The sequence below is a fragment of the Drosophila hydei genome, unplaced genomic scaffold (genome assembly GCF_003285905.1).
Source record: "Drosophila hydei strain 15085-1641.00,03,60 unplaced genomic scaffold, DhydRS2 tig00008119-arrow-pilon, whole genome shotgun sequence".
Classification (NCBI taxonomy): domain Eukaryota; kingdom Metazoa; phylum Arthropoda; class Insecta; order Diptera; family Drosophilidae; genus Drosophila; species Drosophila hydei.
The window spans coordinates 6608839-6629771 of NW_022045830.1; the positions used below are offsets into that span (position 1 = coordinate 6608839).

The 20933-nt window shown below is 40.8% G+C and overlaps 4 protein-coding genes across 5 annotated transcripts; 2 read left to right on the forward strand and 2 right to left on the reverse strand.

Annotated features, from left to right (window-relative positions):
- Window positions 1-1373: 1373 nt before the first annotated feature.
- Window positions 1374-2416, forward strand: LOC111601968. Its single transcript, XM_023318842.2, has 2 exons — window positions 1374-1383; window positions 1953-2416. Exons 1-2 carry the CDS (start codon window positions 1374-1376, stop codon window positions 2414-2416), a joined length of 474 nt encoding a protein of 157 aa, XP_023174610.1.
- Window positions 2417-9485: 7069 nt separating this feature from the next.
- On the reverse strand, window positions 9486-9838 carry LOC111602022. Its single transcript, XM_023318922.2, has one exon. It carries the CDS (start codon window positions 9821-9823, stop codon window positions 9524-9526), a length of 300 nt encoding a protein of 99 aa, XP_023174690.1. The 5' UTR covers window positions 9824-9838; the 3' UTR covers window positions 9486-9523.
- Window positions 9839-13152: 3314 nt separating this feature from the next.
- LOC111601995 lies at window positions 13153-14087 on the reverse strand. The gene is made up of 2 exons (XM_023318883.2): window positions 13575-14087; window positions 13153-13514 (listed from the first exon to the last, which is right to left on the reverse strand). Exons 1-2 carry the CDS (start codon window positions 13585-13587, stop codon window positions 13207-13209), a joined length of 321 nt encoding a protein of 106 aa, XP_023174651.1. The 5' UTR covers window positions 13588-14087; the 3' UTR covers window positions 13153-13206.
- Window positions 14088-14629: 542 nt separating this feature from the next.
- LOC111601993 (WD repeat-containing protein 20) lies at window positions 14630-19918 on the forward strand. 2 transcript variants are annotated; one of them, XR_002751581.2, is made up of 5 exons: window positions 14630-15934; window positions 17264-17452; window positions 17519-19450; window positions 19522-19656; window positions 19738-19918. XR_002751581.2 is itself a non-coding variant. In XM_023318882.2 (4 exons), exons 1-4 carry the CDS (start codon window positions 15371-15373, stop codon window positions 19579-19581), a joined length of 2745 nt encoding a protein of 914 aa, XP_023174650.1. In that variant the 5' UTR covers window positions 14630-15370; the 3' UTR covers window positions 19582-19918. The 2 variants fall into 2 exon arrangements, 1 of the variants encoding a protein (XP_023174650.1); XM_023318882.2 differs by having other exon boundaries at window positions 19522-19918.
- Window positions 19919-20933: the final 1015 nt, after the last annotated feature.

Below are 20933 nucleotides of genomic sequence, written 5' to 3' on the forward strand. Positions count from 1 at the left end.
TTATTAGTTATAGTTACTGCAAATAAAATGAGTTTTTAAAATGATTAACTTTACATTTTTTAATACTCTTAATGATATATTTCTTGGTCACGCTATTTTCCTCTTACTCTTATCTTATTTATTATTTCTACTGTTATTGACTTCTTTCTTCGGTTGAGTTAAATTGGTAAAAAGCATTCGCTTAAAATAAAAATATAAAAATAAACTTATAATGATTTCAAAGAACTCTTAAACTCTTAGTAGTTCATAAGTGACTTTTGCAGTCAGAATTCCAATCAATGTGCGTCACTAAATTTTGAATTTACACTGTGATTCAGTCACTAAAATGAAATCAGCGTAAAATTCGACTACCGAAAGAAGAATCAGACAGAACTAAGCATAAAAATAAAAAATAAAATCAAAAAAAAAAAGAAGACAAAAGGTGACAAGGGCCTTATCAATGCGATAGCATAACATTAATTGCCTTTCAAATGAAGGTAAATTGGAAATTATTGCTGCAGGGCAATCAGACAAAATTTAATTACAAACTCCCGAGCCACATGACAAGCACCAGAAATGCCTCGCCGTGCAGGCAGCAGCCCTCTGCAGGTGCAGCTGCTGTCAAAAGTTCTAATTGATTTCGCTTACAGCGAAATTCCAGACAGCGAACCAGCAATCGAGCCCAGATGCGGACTTGGGCCTAGGCCATATTACCTGCAAGAAAAAGTTCTCCATTTGCTTTCGCTGAGTTTTCTTTGTTGTTGAGTCACGTTGTCAATTGAACTTCTTACCGGGCGTTCCGCTGTCGTTCCTGAAGTGGCAGCCAGCTCAGCTCAGTTTAGCTCTGCCTCAGCCCAACCTCAGTCTTACTCTCGCCTCGACTCGGCTCTGTGGCAGCCACTTTTCGCAGTCTATTTTACGCGCAGCAAGTTTAAATAGAGAAACTTCTGGTAGCAAAAGTTGACAACATAATCGACATAAATTCCAATAGGCCATGTGGCATCAAATTCTATTAAAACTTTACATGCACATGCGCAGCAGCTGACGAGCGAAATTCTTAATAAATACGCAGCAAATGGATTCTCATTTTGGAATTTGCCAGGCCACTTCAAATGATAAGTGCCCAACAAAATCTAAAATAATAAAGAAATTCTTCGTAACCAAAAATTGAAAAATTACTGACAGCTATCTGCTTTGTAATGCGTCCGATAACCGGCTCCCGGTGCGTATTATATGCGGCATCAGTAAACCATTGTCAATAAGTCATTGAAGAGTTGATATCAATTGAGGTGCAAGATAAGTCTCATGATTATTTTTTTTTCAGAAAAAGTTATAAATTTCCCAGCAGTAGCGTCAAATGAATTTAGTCCATTTTCTAGTGTACAAAACTCAACATGCTCAAAGGTGAAGCTTAAGTTTTTTAAATAAAAAGTGCTAAAACCTAAAGAAGAATAAAGGAAAAAGTGAAATAAACAGTTTGAATTGTGTTCTCTTGAAATCAAATCAAAGATCAGTTTAAGTAACAGCAAAAAAAATCATATATATTTTGAAGTACTCGCATAATATATGTAGATTGGACAAGTTACAACATTCGAATTCACATATGAAAAAGCTATAGTGCAGTAATTCATTACGATTGTGTTAAGCATCACCAAGTGGCCTACTTCCTAGGCACCTCAATATGCGTACATACATACTGAAAGACACATGCACACATACGCTCCAATGTATACAATATATATATACACAATAGTACCTAATCATATAATTGTTCAAAGTGCAGTCATCTCCGCGATCAATAAATAAAGTCCTTTCACAAGATTAGAACTCACAACCTCAATGCTAAACTGAAATTTTACTATTAATAAAATAATTCCAAACCAGACTATTTTAAGTAAAAGTTCTTAAGTTAGGTTATCTTAGACATATACCTCTTGCTTAGTAATAATTATGTACTTATGATCCATTTACAGTTATTTTAACATTCGTGGTGCTATTGGCGCTCAGCAGCGCAGCCAGCCTCGATTCGGACGAGGACTCCACAACTATTGTTCCGGACACCTGTTTAAATGAAGACGAATTATGGGCCACTGACAATTTGCATGCATATTATTTCTGCTGGGACGGAGTGCCGATACTTACGGAGTGCAATGAGGGATATTATTTTGTGCGCAATGCCACCGACTCGGGCTGCATACCCGCGAAGCTAATGAATCCAAACTGTGTCAACTTAGACATAACTGTGGGCCCCTGCACGGGAATCAATCTGCTGCAGCCTCAGACAAGCCAAAATCTAAACAACTTCTGGCTGTGCACCGAAGAGGGTGCCGATCCTGTGGAGCTGACCTGTGTTGACGACCTGGTGTTCGTCAAGCAGGATGGATACCTGGGCTGCTTCGATTGGCAGACATTCCGCTCTGTGCGCGGCTGCAATTAACCGACGGCCAATAAAAGGTTATCTAACGGCGATTGATACTGTCCGCCGAGCATTTTTAATTTTCCATTCTACCGTTTCTATTTTTTCTATAAAGCGACTTTATCATGATTAAATACAACTAAATTGAATGGAAATTATAAATTTAAAATTGATTACAAAATAATTAACTATACAATTGATAAGATACAGCGGATCAATAAACGCAGCTCGATAAGGGCTATCAACTAACTACGCCAAAAAAAAAATAAAACAAAAAAAACACTAGAAAATTGAACTTCCGGGCAAGAGGAAAATTACATGGAGACCAGACCACAATGCAGGAGGTTAAAATGAAAGCTTTTTGCAAGAAAAATTGCAAACTGAAGCGCAAACACATTTGTGGCATGTGTATTTGTGTGTGTGTGTGCCATTTGAGCTAGCAGAAAAAAAAAAAAAAAACAATTGTCACCGCACATTTGAACCTCAACAAAACAACACGAAATGGCAAATTGCAGAGCAGAGAACTAAGGGAAGCGGTCAACCTGTGTGCGTGTGTTGTGTCAACTTTCAGTGAGTTCAAAATGAGTTTTAACTTGGACATTCAAGCGCATTAGTTTTGTTAGATTTATTTATGTTGTTTATGCTCGAAATGGGAAATAACAGTTTTTGGAAATGCCAGCAAGGTGAGTAATGTTTGTTGTTGTGTTTTAAAAACAAAACAAAACAAAGCACATGCTATCTTATCTAATGTGCAGCTGCTGCTCTTCCACTTTCTTTTCACTTGTCTCAAATGACAGCTAACTATTTTCATACATCTTAACTGATAAAAGGCAGCTGCTCAATTAAATTTGTATACTCATTCAGTGAGTGATAAAAATACATCAGTGTCTTGCTATGTTCGTCTTGCTGTCTTTCATCTATTGCATTTTTAATCAATTTAGCTGCATCAGTATATACTCCCTCCAATAACTCTGAATAAGGCATTAAGTCCGCATTTCAGTTGTAGGCAGAGAAACATAGTAATTTGTAATATATATGTAGATATAAAAAGAAAAGGAACGTTCAGTGTAAGCCCAATTTGCTACAGGTAAGCAATTTGTTGGTAGCCGTAACAAAAAGACTTCAACATAACTCTAAACAGTTGACTCTTCAGAGCCTCACGGATAAGTACGCATTCAGTTACGCAACGTCGGACACAAGATGAATCCAACCGAGGGCTAAACGCTCGCTACATGCGACTCTATTGCCTAGGTAATAAATGCCTGAGTGCGATACAGTTCACTGCACATACTTGGACACATGCCGACACACACATAAACATACATATGCATACATAGTGTGTGTGTGTGAAGTTGAAGTGTCAGTGACACGAAGCTGCTGCAGAAGCGCAACAATAACAACAACAACCATGACAACTGCGCCATTGTGCCCCCAAATGAGTTAGTCAGGAAATTGCATTATTTGTCTTTGGCTGTTGTTGCGGGTAAAAACGTGGCGCTGCCCTTGCCCCATTCTCTCGCGTTCTCTTTTGAGCCTGAAGTCAAGTGCTGCCCAGTTTAAAACGGGTCCGGCTATCTCCGTTGCGACACTGTGCTGTCACACATGCGAATTTCAAATACGCTCTCCAAGTCACAGCAATTTTTCTGCACCATTTCCGACTGCTGGTGCAGCTGCAGCTGCTGTTGCCACTGCTGTTGCTATTGCTGTTGCTGTTGCTGCATTTTAATTGCTTGGCTTGGTGTGCCGCCTGGACCATTAATCCTGCACAAGTTGTGCACCGAAGCTACGAAAAGGGATTTTTAAAGTCACAATTGTCGTATGTTATCAACACACACACACACACACACACACAGTGCCAAAGTGAGTGTCCAGTCGACTGTCGCGTCGAGAACTTGGCCTGTAGTTAAGGGCCATGAAGCTGTCGCAACGGTGCTCAGATTTAATTGAGTTTGCAATGGTTTTGCGGCCTGGGCAACTCGAGAGTTTTGCAACTTATGCATTTGAATTGCCAGCCAACGGGCTAGCTGAACTTTGGCACAACGGCCAGCAGCGCGCAGTCAACGGCACACAACTTCCGTTTCCGCACTTTGACGGACATGGGTCAACGCTGTTGTTATTTTAATTACGTTTGTGTGCGAGTGTGTGTATGTGTGTGTCAACATAAACAGTGCTACCATAAACCTAACTGCCTGCGACAGACACGGCGTATACGCAATGCGCCAAGAAGCATGCAACAATATTTCAGCTTTTGCTTTGCCTTGAGCTATTTGCACGGCACTTCCTATCGAATGCCCATAATTGGCATTTTTTCACTACCCCTCCTCATTTTTTCTGTCCTTTTTCCTGTTTTCGCCTCCACATTCCGTTCTTGAGCTCGGCGACAGCCGCTACAGAAGTGAACTTAAGCGGCACCAGCCACAAAACCACTTGAGCCCGCTGCCCGCGCAGCTGAAGCAGGAAGCTACCCTTATTGGGTCTACTCTTTGGCTGATTTTCAGCGTGCGCATTCCTACCAGAGGACATACCGGAGCAGGACTTGTTTGGGTCGGGTGCTCATGCTGCTCGCTGTTAAGTTGGCTTAAACTTTTCCACTTGAATGGCAACGGAAGGTTTTATGCTTCGCCCGACCAGCCCAGCGGCGCATGAAAGTATGCAGCATGAAATTTGCTGCGCTGCAACAAATAAATATTTGACCTAGCCCCCTCCAGCCGCGTTCTCCCACCAACATCTCGGCGCCTTGCATTTGTATTTTATGGCGCCGTTGAATTTATATTTGCACTTAACAAGCGACAACAACAACAAAGTCAGCGAACTCTAGTGGCCAACTAGGCAATACCCTAGAGCCACGGCCTAATTGTTTGATCAAGCTTACGACAAGTGAAATAAACTCTTGTTTGTACAAAAATCTCTGATATATATATCTAGCCGAATGATGCTTCTAAACGTTACAATGAATAAGCCCAATGTAGTGGCCTTGGTTACAGGGTATAACAACTTCACAGTTTTGTGCTGAAAACTTTGTTTGGCTTATTTTTTGGTTACAAATCACATCGAAAATCGCATTAAAATTGCATGCAACCGAAAAAGTGCCACAAAATCGCGTTGTCAGAAGCCAGAAATCAGCCAGGCGCCCAGTATGTTGCAAAAGGTGTTTCAGTCCCGTTATCCACCTAGCTTTCGGATGTCAACCCCATCCAATTGAAGCCCGGCAACTATCGGCAGCTGCTGTTTATCCAACATTTTCCGGCCGGCTGGGGGGAGGTGGTCTTTTTGCAATTTCAATTGAATGTTCGTGAGACGAAATCACTTCAACGCCTTCGATTTCAATTTCCGCCGCATTTGCAATTTGAGTTTTGTTATTGCATTTGCATTCGTATTGTATTGTTGTTGTTGCTGTTGTTACTTTATTGCCATTCGATTGTTGTGCACCTTAACTTATCATCCTCGCTTCAGTTGCAATTATTCACGTGTTTCAGGTCTGGCCTACTTCCATTCCAGCACCTGGCTGACAGGTAAATATAAATAGATAACATTCTGCTCCCATCTATTTCAGTTCATGTCTATTTATATGTAAACTAAATTCTACTGCTGTGGTTACTATTTTGGGCCAATAACTACCTCTGAAATAGTAACTAAGCATTCGACTATGTTGTCGCACTTTGGTATAACGTATAACAATGCATAGCTCTGATGCAATGAGCAATGAGATTAGCATTTCCGATATGAAATTGAAATTCCATTTCAAACAATGATGGAGGAATTTAGCTTCAACTTATTTGAATCTTATTTCTATGAGAAATGCTTCTTGAATCGTGATTTGCTCAATAATACAATTTACTGTGTTTGATTCGAATAGCAGCTTGTAGTCATAGAGAGAGATGATAAATCGAAAGTAGTCTGAAATAAAATATATATGGAATGGAATAATGGACTTGTTTATATGTATGTATCTATGTATGTATGTATGTATATTCTCAATTATGTATATGTATATTCTCAAGTCTGTGTATGTATTTATGTCTTTATAGTCTCATTCATCAACGCATATTCTCATGTATATATGTATGCATGTTTGTATGTTTTTATATACACATATGTATGTATACTCATATACATCAATATATTTATATATATGTATATTCTCAAGTATGTATATATGCATGTATTGATATCTTTATAGTTTCATGCATCGATGTATATTCTCATCTGTATGTCCGTAAGTAGGCATATTTTCATTTACGTTAGCTTACATCGCATTCTCAGCTGGAAATTCAAGCTTGTTGCTAAGTTTTCCATCTGAGCAATCTACTTATCGTTTCTTCAGTCCACCCTGGAGCGTATTCTTCGTTTCTTCTTTTAAAGTTAAACGAAATAGTCGGATTTAATACGCCATATAATCCAATCGATTGCAGTTTTTTTGCTTAGCTCTTAATTCGTACGTTCAGAGTGTTTGTTGCCTTCTCTTTGTCAACTCTTTCGTTGCTCTTTGCGCCTTCAGGTGTTTCCTGCTCTACTTTATGCGCTGTCAGCCCTTTTTTCTTTTTTTTCTGCTGTCAACTTAAGAATTGGACACGCACTTGGCATATCTTAAGCGAGATGCTCGCTTTGCATTTTTTGCTGCATACCTTGAGGCCGTGCGCATTTAATGAAGGCAGCCTGCCTTGTCTCGTTTGGACAACATTATGCGGACAGAGTGTGTGGGAAGTCGCAATAGCAGTAGACGTGTCCATGTTGCTGGTGTTGAGATCAAAGGAACTCTGCTGGGTGGCCTACTCTGACGACGAGGCATCAATAACGCATTTGTATTACATATCACAATCAATAGCAGACACGTGTCTAAGCATCTAACATGAAGTCCTCCTGTGTGTGTGCGTTGAGTGAGAATCGAGCCTAAGCTTCGTTACTAAAGCAGATTGCTGTTTACCCTGATTTACATAAGAACAAACAGACACACCTGCTCTGGAGCATGGGCATGAGACAGCCGCAGCAGTGCAAACAAACTGTTTAGTCGCAGTGGTGCTGCAGCGGTGCACAGCGGTGCCAGCAAGTACCTAAGCATACGTATACACTTAAGCATGCACTTAGACTTTGTGCCTTTTACTTTAGCTCGTGTCGATGTTGACATCGATGTCTATGCATGGGCGTGAATAAGCACATTGTTCTGATGTCTGTGTGAGTGTGCGTGTGTGTGTGTGCGATAAATGCAAATTTGTTTGCCAGCTGCCGCCTTGGCACACATATACACATCAGCAGCAAAATGAGCCAACGCCCGCTGACGAGTATTTTGTTAACAGTTTTTTCATTTTCTTTATTTTCTTTTGTGTTTTGTTTTGCCACCCACCGGGCAAATAGAGCTATTTGCATGCGCACCTAAATCGATTTGTATGTGTATCAAATTGTGGGCGCTCCAGAAACAATAAACTGCCTGAGCTCAGCTGTTGCGGGCCAAATCAGCGCAAAGGCTGACACTAACTTCGCCTGAGGTAAAGTGCAGCGAACATCAAACTGCATTCAGCCACAAAGTTTCCCATGTTTGTTTTCGGCTCATTTCAAATTACAAACTTTATCTGCATAGATTCGACATATGAGTAACTACTTATGAAATTTTATACACAAAACTTCTGCTGCCTCAACATAGGTTTTTTTTATTAATTTTAATGCTAGAAATTTATGGAAACAAAACAGTTTTATATATGGAAACTCTTTATAATTGTTTTATAAAATTTCGAAAATTGAAATAATTTTTTTAAAAAGTTTTTAACTTTTTTTAATATGCATATTTTAATTTAATTTCTTTTTAATTTTTTTTTCTAAAGAGTAAAAAATTTAATTTCTATAAAATTTAAAGGAAAATAAAATAAAGAATTGAGTTCCATTTAAGACAGTTAGTTTAAGTAGTTAGTTTCAAATTGATCAAGCTATGGACTTCGGCAACGATAGGCAATGACTAGCTTATTGACCTTTGAAGCAATATATAGCCAACAGATGCTTGGCTGACAAACGTTCCTGACACTCTGGTTTGTAAGCGATGAGCTGATGTGGGTTGAGCTAGGGATATTGGGCACATGGATTAACACCTGGGAGCTAACCACAGAGTCCCATAATTAAAGACTGGCAAAACATACAAAAATTTGTCGCCAATTTAATTAGGCGCAATTTTTTGGACTGGGTGTTGTTTATGTTGTCAGCAGGTTGAGCCAGAATCAGGCGTTGCCGGAGCAGACGCTGACTGCAGGCAAACGAAGCGTAAGCCGCTTTAGGGACCAATCACACACACAAACACACGCATGTGGCCTGTCGACCCTGGCAAAGGATTTGCATTTGTTTGCTGTGCTGTGCTGTACTGTATCCATGGGCTTCACGCGCGGAACAATTACGCAGAGTGCGTGGTCAAATGGACTGAAGCGTGGATTGTGGGCGTGACTGGCCAGCAATTGCTGTGGTTCCATGGAAATCCAGCGTTATCCCTGCAATGCGTAACATAGCCCCCTTTGCACTCTATTGTTTGCGTAATTCGATAAATTGACGTTACGAAGGCCTCCACGGGCTCAAGCCCCGTTGCCCATTTTAATAATTTTTAATTAGCAGCCGCTGGCTGACAGCGCTCAGACCGCTATTCCAAAATTGGTTTTTAATTAAGTTTATTTCGCATTTTGCCCCCGCATACAGCTAAGCCTAATGAATTCAACTGATGTGCCAAACGTATTTCTCCAAACTATATTCAACGTTCAGAATATATACAGAAAAATGCCAAAATATTTTTCTATTGAAAATAGTCCAATTAATTATGAATCTATTGAATGGAGATAAATAAACATAGCTGGCAGAATGCCTCATAGACCCCATTTTCCCATCAAATATGCATCAATTTATTTATTATATATAATTTTTTCTTATTCAAATAGCTACGAGGCGTATACGTAACACCGATTCATACACATTTTTACATCCGTTTGAACAAAAGTTGTTGGGCTATAAAAATAATTGAAATAACTACGAGGCGTTTGCGCAATAAAACAAAAATAGATTTTATTTGGACTTTTAAATTAAAATTAAATAAATTGCATTTCGATTTATTTTGCAGAAATTGCAGAAATCAATCGAAAAATGTTTGTTGTTTGGATCCGTCTAGGCAAGAGGCTGACTTGGTGGCGCCGCTGGTGCTGTCCAATACCATTGGGAATAGGGCACACAGGACTTAACATCATCCAGCCAGGCCTGTGCAACTGGACAGTAGGCCGGCGAGGCAGGCACACCTAGCTCGTGGCATACCCAGTACTGGTTCTTGATGTAGAAGTGTCGATAGGTGCCCACGGCGAGCTCCTCCTCAGTTTGGCATCCCGGCTGGCCAGTAGGCTTGCCCCATGGGCTAGCAATGCAGCAGCTGGTCAGAGCCAGGAAGACAGTGAATAGATACAGAGAGTTCATGATTGAAAGAGGTTGTTTTGAAGACTGACCTATGCTAATGCCAATACGCTGCTTTTATACAGCCAAAAGCTGCGTGTTATCTTATCAAAACAACGGAACTAATCACGAAGTAAGTGTGGCGCGATGCTGTAAACAGATACGACTAAGCCATCTAAAGAGGGCTCCACGCAGGCCCTGTTGCTATTTGGCAGCCAGTTTATGGCGCTGTTTGTGTGCTCGGCGTTTGTTATTGTTTTTGCAAGGGGCACAGAGGGCGGGGCGGAGCAGGGCAACTGACGACGAGCCACCCACTTGAGGTGCTTGCATATTCATGACATAAACATGGCTGCTGTAAATTATTTCCAGAGATAGCCCTGGCAAGCCACAAACAAGCGGAGCAACAGCTAATTAATTCCAAGCGCTGCCTTTGAGGCATCTTTGGTCGCAGGCCAACGAAAAATTTCCACCTGGATATTGGGTGAAGATGCTAAAGAGCGAGAGCGGGCTCGACACTTTTCGACTAGCTTTTTTGGGCCGCCTTAAGCCATATTAGGACCTACACACTTGAGTAATTGCCCTTGCCAATGCACTGTGGCTGCAGTCGGGCCTCGGCCTTGTGGCTGGCTGGCGGGTTGGGCAAGGCATTTCGCTTGGCTTTGTTTGCTTTTGGCCATAAATTAAATCAGGTTATTAATGTCTGCCATTAAATGAAGCTACAGGCAGCCCAGCGCCAACAACAAGGACAACTACAGTCAGAGCCAGCCAGGGCATTTCAAACGCTTTGTGTTATCCTTGCCGTGCCGCCGTGCTCGGCCAGCCTTCGGAGCGGCTTTCGTTGATTTATGCTAATTTGTGTGGAATTTCGAGCGTTCTGAAGTTATTTCTAGATTTTCAAACATAAGTGCACAATTTGTATGCACTTTTGTCTTCAATGCGAAAGCACGCACTACATCCAAGCTCAAACATATATATGTTGATCCCTGAATAGGCTCAAGCATGTATTGAAGACATTCCGTTCATCAAGCGCAGCATAAATTATGTGAATTGCTTAACTTTTTCAGGCAAGGTAAGATTCTCACTAAGGTTACCCACCTGCCCCACTTACTGTATGTTTATATTAACTACTTATGGTATTATTAAAGCAGTGTCTCTCGATGTCTGTATCTCTTCATTTTACTTCATTTTTTCTGTTCTATCTACTTTTACTTCATTTCTTTTTCTACTTTATCAGTATCTCAGTCTTTCTATCACTATATATTTCTCTCAATCTATATATTTATATCTCCCAACTCTCTATATCTTTCGATCTGCCTTTCTTTCAGTCTTTATCTGTCTCTCGCATTGTATACTTTCCTGTACCTATATCTCTAATCTCCCCACTCTCTCCCTCTTTCTTACCCTCTCTCTCGCGCTCTCTCTCTTTCTCTCTTCCTCTCTCCCTCTCACTCTGTCTTCCGCTCTCCCTTTCTATCTCTTTATATTTGTCTCTTGCTCTCTCTCTCAATTTCTCTGTATTTATTTCTTTTATTTCCCCATTTCTCTTATTTCTCTTATTTCCCTCCGCATCGCAATTTCCATTTCTGTGACTTCCTCTTTATCTTTCTCTGACTCTCTCCCCTCTCTACTTTTTTTCTTCTCTCTTCCTCTCTGCTCTCTTTCTGTCCGTATTCCTGTCTCCCTTCCTCGCTGCATCTTAAGCCTTCTATCTATCATTCTTCTAGTCTCTACTTCTCCCCGTGTCTCTCTCGCCTTCTCGCTCCCTCTCTCTATTTCTTAATTTCTCCCCTCTCCTTCTCTCTCAATATCTTTCGCTTCAACTCTCTACTTCTCGCCATTTCTATCTCTCCCCTTTCCTCATTTTTCTCTCCATCTTTCTTCAAGTATCTATTTTTCAAAGTTCCTCTCTCTCTATTTTGATTCTTTATCTGCAGTACATCTGTGTTTTCTATCACTCTCTCCTTATTCTCTTGAGTTTAGAGCGCCTGTTCATTTCAGTAATGAATCATATATCTCTTTGTCGAGCAGCCGTGACTCTGCTGCATTGCATTGATTCCCCTTTTAAAAATTGAAATTCTGTCCATTCCTATGACAGTGTTGCTTACTTTGAAGTCAAAGCGAAATTATAATTGAATACAAATACGAGTAATATGTTTATCATCGCACTCAAATGATGCAATTACAATTTGCACATGACGTGTGATACGGATTGTTGCAGTCAGTTCTTTAACATGCAAATGTTAGTTATATCTTTTTTCTTTTGTACAGTTTTCCACATGCACGCATAAAAAATGGACACTCGATTAAAATAAAAATTATAGAAGGAAAAACACAGCGAGAAGCTATGGAAAAACTCTGTTTACAGCTCGTTTTATTGATGTGCTCGATTCGGAGCTGACAAAGGGCCTGACGAATAACTGTTCGAAAATATAATAAAAAAAAAAAGAAGATCGTAAAAATGCGAGCAAAAAAATGTGAATTTGTTTTTTGAGCCCAAAGCCAGTGCCAAGTGATGTGGAAATGGAAATGTAACGGGACCAGTTTGCCAAATGCAACAATATTGATTTATGACAGATGTTTTGGAGGCGTTGAACATGGAATTTAATTTCTCTGTCTAAAACTATCAACACTTGAAGGGGCGTGATCTAATTGCAGTCGTACGTCAAAAGTCTGAAATTGTTTTCTACACTGCGCGAAATACGCAGCAACTGTTGCTGCCTGAGTCATCTACCAGCAAACAAGACGACCATTAACAGATAGCTTATCACACAACGGTATCTGGCACTTGACATTGCATCTTTAAACACGATCAGATAAACACTTGTTTAGAGGCAATTGACTTTACTCAGTGATAAAACCTTAAGTAGTTCAATAAACGAAGAACACAAATTATAAATCTTCTCGAATACAACGGATATAACAGGAAATGCCTACACCATATGGCTTCCTAATCATATATCTTTAGTATCTCAACTCTCCGACGCTGACTATACTTTCTCATTATTTGTAAGATATAATATCCGTATTCACTTTATCTTACCAAAAGCCTGATATAATAATAAAAAGAGAGCTTTCTAGACTCTAGTTCACATAAAGATAAAATCAAGATTATATTGAAATCATGTTGAGATCATACTTGCCATCACACTTAATCTAAGGAAATATGTACCTACTTTATAAATTCTTAGGAACCCCATCATAACTTTCTGGCACATAAATTCATTTATATATTTACTAATTAATAGATCAAAATTCCTTGAATACTCGCTGCTTAATATATCTTGCTTCGCCTTTCGTCTATCAAATATTTTTCAACTCACCAACAGATTATGTAATTTAAGTTTGATATTCAGGTCAAATTGTCTTTAAAATTGCCTTGTTTATTCAAAATCTTTAAAAACATATTATTAGTTTTGATTGCATGGCTGCCAGCCAGTTGGACGACTTGGTGGTTCCACGCAGGGTTTCCATACCCAATCGACCCAGGATATGCAAGCATTTCTCTCCTGGCTGAAGGCCGTATTCGTCTGGCACTTGAAGAGTTGCGCTTTTCCATTCAGAGTGGGGCACAGCCAATACTTGGTGGGGTCGATGCAATGACGTTGTGGGTAACCCACCTCAGCTGTCAACTTACAGCCAGGCTCATAGGTATCAATGCATTGGCCAAGCACATGCGAGGCCAAGCAACAGCACACAGCCAACGACAATAGAAGACCTAATATAAGCAAATGGCAAACATTTAGTTAGGGTGATGGCAATGGATGAAGGGTCTTACCTGGAAGCCGCATTATGGATAATGTCACAATCTGATGGCAACTGTCGATGCTTAAGCTGTGGCACAACTGTTTTTATACTCAGCTTAAGTGCTGTATGAAAAGTGCAGTTCACTGTACTATGCTAAAGCCCTTATTTGTATACACATTTGCAGTGTGCATTCGCATATCTCTCAAGTACCAGAGCCAAGGTGACGATTTCTTCGAGTGTTTTTCTCTCTCTCTCTCTCTCTCTCTCTCTCTCTGATTGTTTTTCCCACAACAAATGACTCGATAATGTCCCCTTGTGTGAGCTGCTGTCCAGCATACAGCATGCCACGCACGCATGCTGCACTGCACTGCACTGGCTGAAAAGACAACCAAAAAAATAATATAAAACAAATCCCTTTACAGCGTTTTCCACGAGAAATCCAAACTTTTACAACAACAGGAACAACAAGAGCCAGTGGAGCGACAATTTCACAGAAAATCGTTGCCCTCAACTATTTTGTTGGACATGACAAATCCATTCCTTCGACCCCATCCATACAAGTCAATTGTTCTGCAGTCCAATTGCATCGAAATGATTTTCAAAGTCATTAAATTGCTTCGAGTTTTTTAACTTAAAGTTTTCTTTTAAAGAGTGCTTAGTTATAATAAGCATGCAATTACAAATTAGCTACAAGTACTGAGACTGACATCGCATCTGACTTGTGTTATTTCTATTTCTTTTTCTGAAACTATTATGGTTTTGTCTAGAAAATTGCCTGCCACTCACGCACTCAAATTGCCAAGCTCAAAGTGAATTTCTATGTTCGAGAACGGTCAGCGTAAGACCTTGCCACATGCCCCAATCAGTTGCACAACGTTGAGCGAACGTATGTCCGAATACGTGGAAAACTTCATTTGGTGCAAACGTAGCACAAAAACGAGCGGACAAAGCATTGCCCGGGGCCAATTTTCCAAGACATTTGAAATGCATTTCCGTTTACCCACAAAAGCCAATCACATATGTATGAAGGCTAAAATGAAATAATGAAAGCAGCTTGTACCAGTTGAATTTTAAGCAAGACACATATTCTAGTATTATTCTTTCATTTATTTGTGTTAAATTTATGGCGAATAAATACAAGCATATGCAGCTAAAGTTGTTAAGTTCACATTTGATCACGCGCCAATGTTTAAATTAACATCATTCTGGCCAGACTGCCGGCAAGAATGTAAACAAAGCGAACAGCGTTGCCATAAGTTCAGTTCCACAGGGCTGCAATAAGCTGCTGATACTGTGGGGCTAACATATGTGCGCACATTTCGAGTCACTTGAAGTTAGCTGCGCTCTAGAAAACTATGGCTATCGGCTATCGATAAATAAATAGTGGCAGCGAGAGAAAAATAAAAATTCCGCAACAACAACACACAAATTGAAGTGTAGTGAAGAATTAAATCTAATTATAACAAGCAAACGGCCAAGCATTCAGAGCACACATACACATCAACCCACATAAGCAGGGCTAGTTAATTAGTGGAACAAAACTTGACGATATTTGGACACAACAACACAATTATTGCAAACGGGCAGGGCAGTGCGGCAGTGGCAGTGGCAGCGGCAGCGGCAGTCGCAGCGACAGCGGCAGGTAGTAGCCCAAACACTTGCGTCTGAGTGGGGCGCGCGCGCGGCATGGGTTGAGGTGTATATGCATATATATGTGTGTGTGTGTGTGTTGTGTGTCAGTGTGTGCGAATGTGATGCAAAGAGCAGCAGTGACAGCGGCAGCAACAACAATAAGCGGCGCGTGTAACTAAACCGAACGCCTACGTAATGGCCAACCAACTGGATGCCAATGTCAAGGACGATCTGAAAACGCAATTTGTTACCCGAGAGGGCACATATCGCCTGCTTACCCTTTCCGAATACTCGCGACCAAATCGCGTCGGCTACAGCAACAATCAAAGTTCGCCCCAGGTGCGCGTCTCATTTGTAACGCTGCCGAATCCCAGCAGTAAAAACAATAGCGAAGCGAATGTGGCGGCAGCACCGACAACAGCAGCAACTCCAACAACATCAACTTCGAGTGATAAGCGCACGCAATTGAATTCAAATGGCGCAACATCCACAACAACACCTGCAACACCAACAACAATAACAACGGCCGCTACTACATTGAATGGAGGCGGTGCCGGCGGCGACAGCAACTACAACAACGGCGGCAGCAGCAGCACCGTCGATGCCCGCCTGGGCGGCGGCATATCCATGCACTCGATGACCAATGGCGGCGTGCTGGACCAGAACGGGTTGCCAACAAATCAAATCTATGGCGGAGATCGCATCTGTTTCAATTTTGGACGCGACCTCTATGTCTATGCATTTCGTGGCGTTAAAAAGGTGAGCAAATGTGGTTTCAGTTTTATATGAATATATAAGCACAGACGCACAAATGTACACATGGACCCCTTTTCTTTACTCTCCGTAAGCAGGTGACGTGGCCAGTCTCTCCACAAAGATCTTTCAAGCAGTCGGTTATCAAAAGTGCATGCTGATAAGCAGAGCAGTGCACACACCGGCTGCGCCCCGTAGCTTTGCTCATGTAATAATACCCTGTCGCATCGCTGCCACCCCCGCAGCAATTGGCAGTGTCCACTTAGTTAGAACTGCTGCCCCCGACGTCACTCCATTCCCCGTTCCGCCGAAACGTATCCAGTTTCCCCATGGCACAGAAAACGCTGCCCCAAACACAATCGTTTAATTTGTTCCAATTCTCGCAGCGTTTGTTATTTAGACATTATTGTTGTTGTTGATGATCAATTCGCTTGCTTAGCTTTTATTTAAATGTGTTTATTACGCGCGAAGGCAGCTTTTTCCACTGCAAATCATCCAACTTGTCAGTGTGTTTTGTATGTACTTTACCTATACCCTAACGAGAGTAGGGCATTGAGCTAAATTTAAAATCATGTATTCAGATTCAATTTTGCTTGAAAGTATTTTGAGCAATGTATAATATGAATTGTAGATATCTCAATTGGGAACTCTTAAAGTAAAGTGGGATATTGTTGTTATTAGTGTATTCAATCTTCGAATGCGTCCAATTGATTATATTTCTTATTTGCCAAGCAGCTGTTTCGTACTCTTGGTTGTTTTAACTGCAACAGCTTGCATTTGTTTGAGTTTTCGCACACGGCTTTGGTATAAACTTGTTTAGGTCTTCATTTGGTTAGTTGCGTATTTTGAATCATTCACATCAGGTGCTTAACGGAAATTGTGAACAAGCCGCTAATTTCAACAAAGCTATCACAATCGATGCTAATTGGTATACCTTATGATCGAGTAGAAAGCTGAAAGAGTTTGTTTGGCTTAACGATCTCTTTACTATTTATAATTCTTTAGAAGCATTAACTTACATTATCCCAAATGAAAACAAAGCAATCCTGTTGATTCACTATAAAGATGATGCTAGTGGGATTATTGGTAGCTGAAAAGAGAATCTAAATATATTCCTGCTATTATATAGCAATTTAAATCAAATCAAAAGATTTGAAATACAACTCGAATACCTCATATATATAATGAGAAGTAAAATACCACACATCGTTTAAAATTGATTATAAATAATATAATAATAAATAAAAAACTAAGTGGTTTTATTCCAACTATAATAAATATTTTGAAAAGAGAAAAATGACTAACAGGGTTTGTTTATTGTTATTGGTTCTGCAGGGCACCGAGATGAGCAAACCCATCGATAAGAAGTTCTACAAGGGCACAAATCCCAGCTGTCATGATTTTAATGCCAATGCAGCCACACCCACTGGTGCACCGCTGCTGGTTGGTTTCACAACGGGACAAATACAGCTGGTATCACCGCAACAAGGGCCACGCGAGCTACGCAAACTATTCAACGAAGAGGTAAGCGACTGACAATTAACAGCTAGCTATCGCCACATATTAAGTATATCTATTTCATTTGAATAGCGCCTGATTGATAAGACCAAAGTGACCTGTCTGAAGTGGCTGCCAAATTCGCCGCATCTATTTCTCGCCTCGCACGCCTCAGGACATTTGTATCTATATAACGAGGAGCTGCCCTGTGCGGCCACAGCGCCCAGCTATCAGCCATTTAAAGTGGGCGACGGATATACGATACTTACCTGCAAGTCCAAATCGACGCGTAATCCTCTGTATAAGTGGGTCTTCAGCACCGACAACTGCTGCATCAATGAGCTGTGCTTCTCGCCTTGCGGCTCGAATCTAGCACTGGTCTCACAGGACGGCTTCTTGCGTGTCTTTCACTATGATACCATGGAGCTGCTGGGTATTGCGCGCTCATATTTTGGTGGCTTCCTCTGTGTTTGCTGGTCACCCGATGGTAAATACATTGTTGTTGGCGGCGAGGATGATCTGGTAACGGTGTGGTCACTGCACGAACGACGAGTCGTGGCTCGTGGTCAGGGCCATCGTTCCTGGGTTTCTGTGGTGGCCTTTGATCCCTATACCACCTCCTACACGAACTGGGATGGAGGCGATTTCAGTGATGATGAGAATCAGCTGAATGAATACACTGCATCCCGGGAGGATCGTTTCTCGGGTGATTCCACAGCCAATGGTGGCTTCGAAGGCTTTGATAAGAACTCAACGCCGTTGCACACGAATCGAACGCGTACACACTCGGCGTCGTTTCGATCGGACGCCTCATCGGCGGCGCTGGCGCCGGACAAGCTGGCCATTAGTTATCGCCTCGGCTCGGTTAGTCAAGATACGCAAATTTGCCTGTGGGACATCACGGAGGATGTGCTGCGACACCCTTTGACGATGCGCCAGCGCGTAAATAGCACTCAACTGAACGACAGCAGCTTCCTGAATGGCGGACTCGATGCGGATGGCATCAAAGTGATACGACCCGTGGCTATGGGCCAGCCAAGCAACTTTGCCGACTCCAGCAGCTGTAGCCCCATTAGGGAAACAGCAGGCGGCGGGGCTGCCGGCGCGACAGAGCATAGTAACAGCAGTTCCAGTAAATTCTCCACGGCCAACTGCACGATATCCTCGCAATCATCCAATGCCAACACGCCGCCAGACGAAAACTGTGACACGGAGACGGCAACACCAGCTGCAGCTGCCGTCGCGAATAACACATCCTTATCCAAAGCGAACAGCAGGTCACATGGCAATAGCAACTCGATCAAGTTTCCCAACTGCATAAGTGCGACCAAGTCGGACAGCATTGACAGCAATGGACCACGCGTCAGCAACTCCAATTACTCCACATCTGGCTATAATAGCAAAAATTCCAATAGCTCGACCAAAACGAACTCTAATGCGGGCGCTAGCAGCAGCAGCAGCTTTAGCGCCTTCAATAGTCTCACCCAGCGTTTGTCAAACTTCAGTTTCTTGAGCAACTCAGAGAAACGCTCGGCTACCATTGGATACGAGGGAAGTGGATCGACGGCCACGAATCATCGGCAGCATCGAAAAGCAATGAGCATGCTAAAGAGCTATAATCAACATAATCACAGTAACCACAGTAACAACAACAGGAGCAGTAATAGCAACAGTAGCTCCACAAACATCGCCCATTCGACAGCGCTGGAATCGGGAAGTGGCGCAGCCATTGGTAGTAGTGCGACGGCGCATAGCTTTGGCTCACTGAAGTTGAGCAAATCCTCGCACAACTCTTCGTTAGCAACAGCTGGACAGTCGTCGGCCAGTGTGAGTAGCTATGATCCCATGAAGCTCATAGGTACGCCAGCCTGTCCAAGGTTCGAAGAGTGTCCGCTCCTAGAGCCGCTCATTTGCAAGAAGATTGCGCACGAGCGACTAACGGCGCTTATATTTCGAGAGGATTGCTTTTTAACGGCATGCCAGGATGGCTTTATTTATACATGGGCACGGCCAGGACACAGTACGGTAAGTAGACACAGCTTCAGCTTTAGCTTATCCTTGTAAACGGCTCTAAAACGAATCTTTTTGCTTCACAGCACGTTGCTCAACACTTGTCGCCCAGTCAAACAACGCCTGCGGGCGGCACGGTAATATAGTTCGTTAAAATGAATGCGATCAACTATCAGCGTAATCTTGTCAAGCAGCAGGAGGCGGCACAGTCGGTGATTTAGGTTAGAGCTAGCGATTGATTTCAAATTATATTTCCTGTTAGGCAGAGTTTTAAATTGTTTGTCAATATTCCTTTTTTTTAGTTACGATTGTTGCACCTTCTTTTTGTATTCCAATTTACAATGAACACACATGAAATATTTATAAAGAAAGAAGAATAAAAACCAGAATATATATACGAGATATAGTTATGTAAAACATAACTACGATTTATATGCAACAGCAGCAGGCAACAGAACAAAAGCAAAAACAAACATTTATATAAATACAATATGAACATGTATGAATAAATATATATATTTATATAAATATAAATATTGATCTATATATTTAAATTTTGATTATGATTAGTTGTAAATGTATTATTTTTAATACGTGGAATTTGTTAAAAACAAAGCAAAGCATGTTTATAACTATTTACTAAGCGCTAGCATAATACACGATACACATTAATAAAAACAAACAAAAACACACAGAAAATCAACTAAACACACTTTGCATTAGTCAACTTTAAAATGAAAAACCCCCGAAAAGGAAGCTAAGCTAGCGAATTTGTACGCAAAAGTTTTTCACTTTTGCGCTATGGTACTGAGTTGCAATTGAGGCCCCAACTATTGAACTACTTATACTATATATATATATAAAATAAAGCAGAATACTAATTAGTATGCATTATTACTAAATAAAAGCAAAACGAGTAAAACGAATACTAATACCTAATGTAGGAACTGTTATCGTTATTATGATTATTATAATTATTTTTCACGCTATTCGAGGGCAAAAGTCAGCCACACGCATAATAAAACAAATAAATAAAGAGCATAAACATTAAAAAAATATACATATAAAACAACACACCCAACAAACTAGATCTAATGCAAATCAAACAAAAACAATATTTCATACTGGCCTATATTTTATAAAAAAAGTTAATAAAAACAAAAAACGAATCGTTACACGTATGAAACTAGTAAACAAATTTCTAAAAACAGATCAAGAGAACATTACGTAGCCAATAAGTAAAGCAGTTAGAAGAAAGTGAGAACAAAGCGACGATTCGAAGAGTAAAGAGTAAAAACAAACAACAAGCAAACAACCAACCAACCAACACGTTACAGTAATAAAGACTAAAAATTTCAATAAAAACTATATACTATATATAAAAAAAGAAGAAAAAACAATTAAAAATACACAAAAGCTTGTTTCAATGACAAAAAAAATTGTTTATTTTGCAACTAGGCAATCGTATTCGATCCTCATTTCATATTTTATATTTTCT

Coding starts and splice junctions, on each gene's coding strand:
- LOC111602022 (XM_023318922.2), bottom strand. CDS start 9,823: ATGAACTCTCTGTATCTATTCACTGTCTTCCTGGCTCTGACCAGCTGC.
- LOC111601993 (XM_023318882.2), top strand. CDS start 15,371: ATGGCCAACCAACTGGATGCCAATGTCAAGGACGATCTGAAAACGCAA. Junction 15,935..17,263: donor CATTTCGTGGCGTTAAAAAG/GTGAGCAAATGT, acceptor TTGGTTCTGCAG/GGCACCGAGATGAGCAAACC. Junction 17,453..17,518: donor GCAAACTATTCAACGAAGAG/GTAAGCGACTGA, acceptor TCATTTGAATAG/CGCCTGATTGATAAGACCAA.